This window comes from Eriocheir sinensis, chromosome 67 (genome assembly GCF_024679095.1).
Source record: "Eriocheir sinensis breed Jianghai 21 chromosome 67, ASM2467909v1, whole genome shotgun sequence".
Classification (NCBI taxonomy): Eukaryota; Metazoa; Arthropoda; class Malacostraca; order Decapoda; family Varunidae; genus Eriocheir; species Eriocheir sinensis.
In genome coordinates, this window is record NC_066575.1 from 8,869,932 (window position 1) to 8,877,431 (window position 7,500).

The window sequence follows — 7,500 nt, forward strand, 5'->3', positions numbered from 1 at the left end:
GAATTAAAAGATGCAAAAATGAAGATACAATAATTTAAAGACGGAGCTACTTAGATGCAATGCCAAAAATACAACTAATTAATGATACAATGATATAGATGCGACGATTTAAAGATACATTATAAAAATACAATCTCTTAAAACAACAATGACTTCAAGATAGAGCGACACTATGGCGGGAGTGATTAAATATGCAACGAGTTTGACAGGACAGCTAAACCTTTGCCACATGGAGGAAGGGGCGGGAGAGGGGGGCGGGGAAGGAGCAGTGAATGGGGAAGGGAGGGGAGGGGGAGTAGAGGCTGTGAAGGTCTGGGGAAGGAGGGGAGGGAGGGGAGGGGAAGGGAAGGGGAAGAGGAAGGGAAGGGAGAGGAAGGGAAGGGAGGGGAGTAGAGGCTGTGAAGGTCTGTGGGGAAGGGGAAGGGGAAGGAAGGGGAAGGGAAGGGGAGGAGGGGAGTAGAGGCTGTGAAGGTCTGTGGGAAGGGAGGGGAAGGAGGAGGGGAAGGAAGGGAAAGGAGGGGAGGGGAGAGAGGCTGTGAAGGTCTGTGGGGAAGGAGGAAGGGAGAAGGGGAGGGGAAGGAAGGAAGGAGGGAGGGGAGAGGCTGTGAAGGTCTGTGGGGAAGGGAGGGGAAGGGAGGGGAGAATGGAGTATTAAAGGGGAAGGGAAGGAAGAGGAGAGAGGGGGGTGGGGAAGGAGAAGTGAATGGGGAAGGAGGGGAGGGAGAGTAAAGGCTTTTAGGGTATGGGGGAAGGGAGGGGAAGGGAGGGAAGGCGCTGAGGGGGAAGGGAAGGAAGAGGGGACAGGGGGTGGGGAAGGAGGGGAGGGGGGAGTAGAGGCTGTGAGGGTATGGTGGGTAGGGAAGGGGCAGGAATAGTGAAGGGGAAGGGAAGGAGAGGGAGAGGGGAAGGGAGGGGCAGCAAGGGCATTGACACCGTGACAGTACTGATGAAAGATGCAGAAGAGAGGGAGGGAAGCCGCGGAGACAAAGAGAGAGAGAGAGAGAGAGAGAGAGAGAGAGAGAGAGAGAGAGAGAGAGAGAGAGAGAGAGAGAGAGAGAGAGAGAGAGAGAGAGAGAGAGAGAGAGAGAGAGAGAGAACTCGTAACACAAGGGAAGGCAAGGATAGGCAAGGATAAGGCTACCCCCCCCCAACCCCACCCTACACACACACACACGCACACACACACACACACACACACACGCACACACACACACGCACACACACACTGATTCTCTTTTTTCATTAATTCTAATTCCACTTCTCACTTCCATTATCACATTCATCCCAATATAGCTCTATTTTAGTGAGCCCCGTCCACCTCCCTCCCTTACATCTATTTCTATCCACACTACAATCACTGTTATTACCGTTATTAACTATTATCATGAGCAGGACGAGGAGAAGGAACATTTTGGACCTACAAGAAGTCAACATGAAGAGAACCTGACCAAGGCGAAGAAAGAACACGTACACAACACGGTCAGAAGTAAAACATGGAGAGAAGTTGAAGGAGGAGGACGAAGAGGAGGAGGAGGAGGAGGAGGAGAAAGCAGAAAAACAGAGTAAGAGAGGAGGATAAGACTAGAATAGGAATAACACAGAAAGGTAGAAGGAAGAAGGAGGAGGAGGAGGAGGAGGAGGAGGAGGAGGCTAGAAAGTCGGTATGAGGGAAAGATATGAAAACACAGAAGGAGGAGGAGGAGGAGGAGACAGGAAGAGAATACACAGAGCTACAAGACGCCTGAGGGAGGACACGGGTAGGCCACAGTGACCCTGCCCTGCATACGAGAGAGAGAGAGAGAGAGAGAGAGAGAGAGAGAGAGAGAGAGAGAGAGAGAGAGAGAGAGAGAGAGAGAGAGAGAGAGAGAGAGAGAGAGAGAGAGAGAGAGAGAGAGAGAGAGAGAGAGAGAGAGAGAGAGAGAGAGAGAGAGAGAGAGAGAGAGAGAAAAGGAAAAAGCAAGCAAAAGAGAGAAAAAGTGAGAGAGAGAGAGAGAGAGAGAGAGAGAGAGAGAGAGAGAGAGAGAGAGAGAGAGAGAGAGAGAGAGAGAGAGAGAGAGAGAGATACACGATGCCCAGCTATGTTAAGTGTCGCCCCGGGGTAGGCTGGTGGCTGAGGCGGGGTAGGCTGGGGAAACACGGGGGAGGGAGGGAGAAGGGGGGAAGATTTTGGGTGAAGGAGATGGGGAGGAAAAATGGGGAAGGGGTAAAGCTTGTGGGGGGAGAGAAGGATGGGGAGAGGATAGACAGCGTAGGAAAAGAGAAAAAGAAGAAGGAAGGAGAAGAAGGGGAGAATTGAGGAGGGTGGTTAGCCTAGGACCAGAGAGGGAGAGGGGGGAGGGAGAAGAATCAAGGGAGAAAGCGACAGGAGACAGAGTATAGGCAAGCAGAAAGGGAGAGACAGGGAGGGAAAGGGAGTTTAAGGGTACAGGGAGGAAGGAAGGGAGGGGGATGAACAAAAAGGGCGGGAAAGGGGGGTAAACCTAAGAACAGAGACAGGGAGAGAAAGGCGCTGGACTGGAAGGGGACTAAGAGGAAGGGAGGAAGGGAGGGGGATGGACAGGCTTGAGGCAGGGACAGGAAGGGGTGGGAAGGGGGACAAACGTAAGAAAAGAGACGGAGAAATGGAGAAAGTTGTGGGAGAGAGAAAGCTTGGGAATGACCAGGAAAGGAGAAGGAGTACTGGGGATGGAGGAGGAGGAGGAGGAGGAGGAGGAGGAGGAAGACAAGGGTAGGAAGATACGGAAGGGAGGTAGACGTGGGTAGGGAGACAGGGGCAGAGGGGTGAAGGGAGCAAGCTTGGCGGCAGGGAGGCTGGAAGGGAGAGAACTGGAAATCGTGAAGAAGGGCGGGAGAGGGTAAGGTCAGGGGGTCAAGCGGGGGCAGGGGTAGGCTTAGGAAGGCAAACGGGGGCAGGGGTAGGCTTAGGAAGGCAAACGGGGGCAGGGGTAGGCTTAGGAAGGCAAACGGGGGCAGGGGTAGGTTTAGGAAGGCAAACGGGGGCAGGGGTAGGTTTAGGAAGACAAACTGAGGCAGGGGTAGGCTTAGGAAGGCAAACAGGGGCAGGGGTAGGCTTAGGAAGGCAAACAGGGGCAGGAGTAGGGATAGGAAGGCAGTTAGGGGAAGGGGTAGGCTTAGGAAGGCAAACGGGGGGCAGGGGTAGGCTTAGGAAGGCAGTTAGGGCCAGGGGTAATGAGGAAAGAGGGTAAGAGGCAGAGACAGCAGCGAAGAGAAGAGAGAAGGGGAGAGGAAGATACTTGGAGAGGGAGGAGTGACATCAGGAAGGGGCGGCTGGAACAAGGCTGGAGGCTGGCTAATAGGAAGTGCCAAGGGGAACAGGAGCGCGCCAGCTGCCTCGTTCCCTCCCTTGCCTCGCCCCGCCCCACGCAGCCTTCTGTACTGACGAGGGGCAACGCAGTGACACCAACCTCCGCGACCTGCTGGTAGACATTGGACCTGACTTTGATCGCGTTCGGCATCCCTCCTATAATTCTCAGAGATGAGTTTTCTTTTGGAGTTGTTTTCTGTTATATTTATTGCCGAAAGAAAATAACATCAGAAAACACAGAAAATAACGGCCGATAAAAAATAGATAGATAGATAGATAGTGAGAGAGAGAGAGAGAGAGAGAGAGAGAGAGAGAGAGAGAGAGAGAGAGAGAGAGAGAGAGAGAGAGAGAGAGAGAGAGAGAGAGAGAGAGAGAGAGAGGAGGAAGCGAGAAAGAAAGAAAAAAAGAAAACAGCAACGGAGCTCAAATTAATAACTCCCTTGCGGGCCTGGGCGTAGCGGTGGGTGACCTGAACACACACACACACACACACACACACACTGGGCCTCTGTGTGTGTGTGTGTGTGTGTGTGTGTGTGTGTGTGTGTCCCGCCCTCAGGCTCTTATACGCGACGACGAGACTTGCAGGCGAAGGTAATTACATTTTCTCTCTCTCTGTTCATTCTATTACTGGATTTCTATATTTTTCTTTATTTTTATTGTCATTTTCTTTATTTCTTTCTCTGTTCATTCTCTTATTGGTTGTTATCATTTTTTTTATTATTTATTATTTTCTATCTTTATTTTTCTCTCTCATTTATCCTGTTCCGCTTTTCCTCTGAATCTCTCCCGGTTTCGTGTATGAGGTCTGAATATCTATGTAAATCTATGTAAATCTCTCTCACTCCCTCCCTCCTCCCCTTGCTACGTTCATCACCTCGGTCCTTACCTGGATTTCCGGAAACGCCTTAATTATCACTGGACGTTACCTGGGGCCGAGTAATCAAGGCCGGCGAGGTGTGAGTGGAGGAGGGATTTGTAGGGATATAATTCTCTAGGGATATTTTCTTGGATAGGGAGTTTATGTACGTGAAGAGAGTATTCAATGTAAGTTCTCGTGTTTATATATTCACACCTACGTTGTAATGGGTCCTAATGGTTACTAATGGACTTATTTTGATGGCATTTGAATATACTAGGAAATACTAATACTACTTTGTCCTTTGTCAAATAGTGATTTACGACACTTTCCTTTTTATTCTTTTTTACTTTTTGCCCTTGAAATGTCTGTGTCCTTCGGTGTAATAAAAAAAGTATGCCTAGATTTAAAACTATATCCTGTCTTGCGTATATATTTGCCGCTATATGTTAAGAAATGTCAAGGCTAAGGATGTTTTTTTAAGATCTCTACAGATTGTTCACCCCCAAAACGAGACTGAAGGAAGGAGAGAACAGGAAGGAAGAAGGATAAGGAGGAAAGGAAAGGGAATGAAGGAGGTGGAGAGAAGAGAGAGAGAGAAAGAAAAGAGGAGACTGAGAAGGAGGAGGATAAGGAGGAGGAGGAGAGGGAATGATAAAGAAAGAGTAAGGAAAAGAAAACTGAGAGGAGTAAAAAAAGAAGGATATGAAGAAGAAATGAGGAGGATAAGAGGAGGAGGAGGAGGAGGAGGAGGAGGAGAGGGAATGAAAATGAAAGAGTAAGGAAAAGAAAACTGAGAGGAGTAAAAAAAGAAGGATATGAAGAAGAAATGAGGAGGATAAGGAGGAGGAGGAGGAGGAGGAGGAGAGGGAATTAAAAAGAAAGAGAAAGGAAAAAGAAAACTGAGAGAAAAAGTAAAAAGAAGAAGGATATGAAGAAGGAATGAAGGAGGTGGAAAGAAGAGAAAGAGAAAGGAAGGAGAGGAATAAGAGAAAGAGGAAGAGGGAAATGTATAAGAAAAAAAGAGAATTCCTGGTCACTGATTGGTCACTCTGAACGTTGACGTCACGCAACAAGTTCAGTGTAAAGTAAGTTCCGTGCTCTGCTAATGAACGCTTGTCGTCGTGTTTCCATCGCTGCAAGTTTGAAGTTTTGAGTAATTTCGTAATTTTTCGCTTGTCTTTAAAAATCCAGCTGCATATAAAAAAAAAAAACCTAATGCAAATTCGTAAGTTAATTCACAGCGTCCAAGGGCAACAGGCAACAGGGGCAGGCGACGCGCGCTGTGCACTTTTCTGATGTGCAAAATTTTGATGCTGCTGTTAAAAATCTCTGCAAAGGCTCGCAATCATTTTTTTCTTCTGATTTTTTGAGAGGATGAGAAACGAGAGCGAGCGAGAGAATGATAGATAGGTAGATAGATAGATAGATAAATAGATGAAGACAAAAGGAGAGAAAAAGAAGGAGAAGCGAGGAAGGAAGCGACAGAAAAAAATAGAAATAGAAAGATGGAAAGAAGAAACAGAAGATAGAAAGGAACAAAACGAAGCAAGGAAGAACCAAATGAACAGACAAATAGAGAGAAAGAAAAAGCGATAGAGAGAACGAATGAAGGAAGGACCAACAGCGCTCTCAAGATAATTAAAAAGCAAAATAAATGAATAAATAAATGTCGAAAACTCAACATGGCTCCGACTGAATATATATTAGGTCAAAGTTGACGCGTGAATAAGAGAGATGAAAATAAAGTTGATATCAAGAGCTGGAAGGATGAAGGGATGAGAGGGAGGGTTCTGGGGCTCCTTCCTCCTCCTTCTCTTCCTCCTCCTCCTCCTCCTCTTCATGCCTCCTACTCTGTTTTTCCTTCCCGTGTCATCCTTCCTCTCTCTCTCTCTCTTTCTCTCTCTCTCCATCTACTTTATTCCATCTCATTCTTCTCCTTCTCCTCACATCTGCTTGCTTATTCTAATCTCTCCGTCTCCTTCCTTTCTCTTTCTCCTCTTTCCATTTCCTTCATTCCGTCTCTTTCTCATTTTTTTATTATTATCTTCCTTTCTTCCTCCTCGTCTCCTTTCTTCTTGTTCTTAATTTTTATTCTCCCTTTCTCCTCCTTCCTGTCGTTTACTTCTCCCTTTCTCTTTTATTCTGTCTTCTTTTCTTCTCCGTATTTTCCTCCTTTCTTCCCATCTCCTTTCTTCTTCATCCTCATCTTTATTCTCTCCTTCTCCTCCTCCTTTCTCCTGCTTGCTTTTTCCCTCCCGTTCTTTCCTCCTCCTACTCCTCCTCCTCCTCCTCCTCCTCCTCCTCCTCCATGCACTTGCCCGGCACTCCGTCATTATAGTAATTTAAATGTAATTAAGAGAACATCAACGTTATAACGGAATACAGCGACCCCCTTATGACACACACACACACACACACACACACACACACACACACACGCACATTATTGCAATCACTAGTTCGTTGACATAATTATCTGCCTGACGGTCTGAATGTTACCTCTTTTTTTTCTCGTATATTTCATCAACGGCACAAAAACATTGACACGAATGAGTGCTGAGGCGTGCGAGGATGACAATATAGCACTGCATGAATTTATATATATGTGTGTGTGTGTGTGTGTGTGTGTGTGTGTGTGTGTGTGTGTGTGTGTGTGTGTGTGTGTGTGTGTGCGAGTTTTTCTCTTCAAAAAATTTTCCCCACCTAAATATCGCATCGAACGAGTAATACGGATCTAAAACTCTCGTCAGATGCATGGAATTCGTTAGATGTAAACTCGTTAGATGCAAGCCGGTGGTCGAGTGGTCAGTGGGCAGCGCATCTGACCCTCCATCTCCTTACCTTCCATATTGCAGGCCGAGGGCGATTCAGTTGGTGAGGCAGATGAACAAGAGCATTCGACCCTCTTCACCCTACTAGACACAGCATCCAGTACCCTCATATAGACTTCAAAGCGCATCTGACTCTCCATCTCCTTACCTTCCATATAGCAGGCCGAGGGCGATCCAGTTGGTGAGGCAGATGAACCAGAGCACCGCCGAGGAGTAGATGAGGAGCTCGTTGTCCCACAGGAAGAGCCAGGCGATGTTGGCCAGCAGGTTGAGGGAGTAGATGATGAGGAAGCTGGTGGTGAGTACAGGCGGGCTCACGTAGACGGGACCCACAGCGTTACGGCGGCACAGGAGGATGAGACCTGCAGGAGGAAGGGACAGAGGGTGAGATGAAAGACTGGCTGTTTGTGAGGGACCGAGGGATGGGTTGCTAAGGGGAGAGGTAGAGAAGGGAAGGGAAGGGAAGGGAAGGAAAGAAAAGA

The 7,500-nt window shown here is 47.8% G+C and overlaps 1 protein-coding gene across 2 annotated transcripts in view; it reads right to left on the minus strand.

The window, feature by feature from the left end:
* LOC126988059 (uncharacterized) overlaps nt 1–7,500 on the minus strand; it is a 107,480-nt gene that overhangs the window by 17,472 nt on the left and 82,508 nt on the right. For both annotated transcript variants that reach the window (XM_050845862.1, XM_050845861.1), the window contains one exon: nt 7,167–7,380. In XM_050845862.1, coding sequence (XP_050701819.1) covers nt 7,167–7,380 — 214 coding nt within the window. The remainder of the gene's footprint in view (nt 1–7,166; nt 7,381–7,500) is intronic.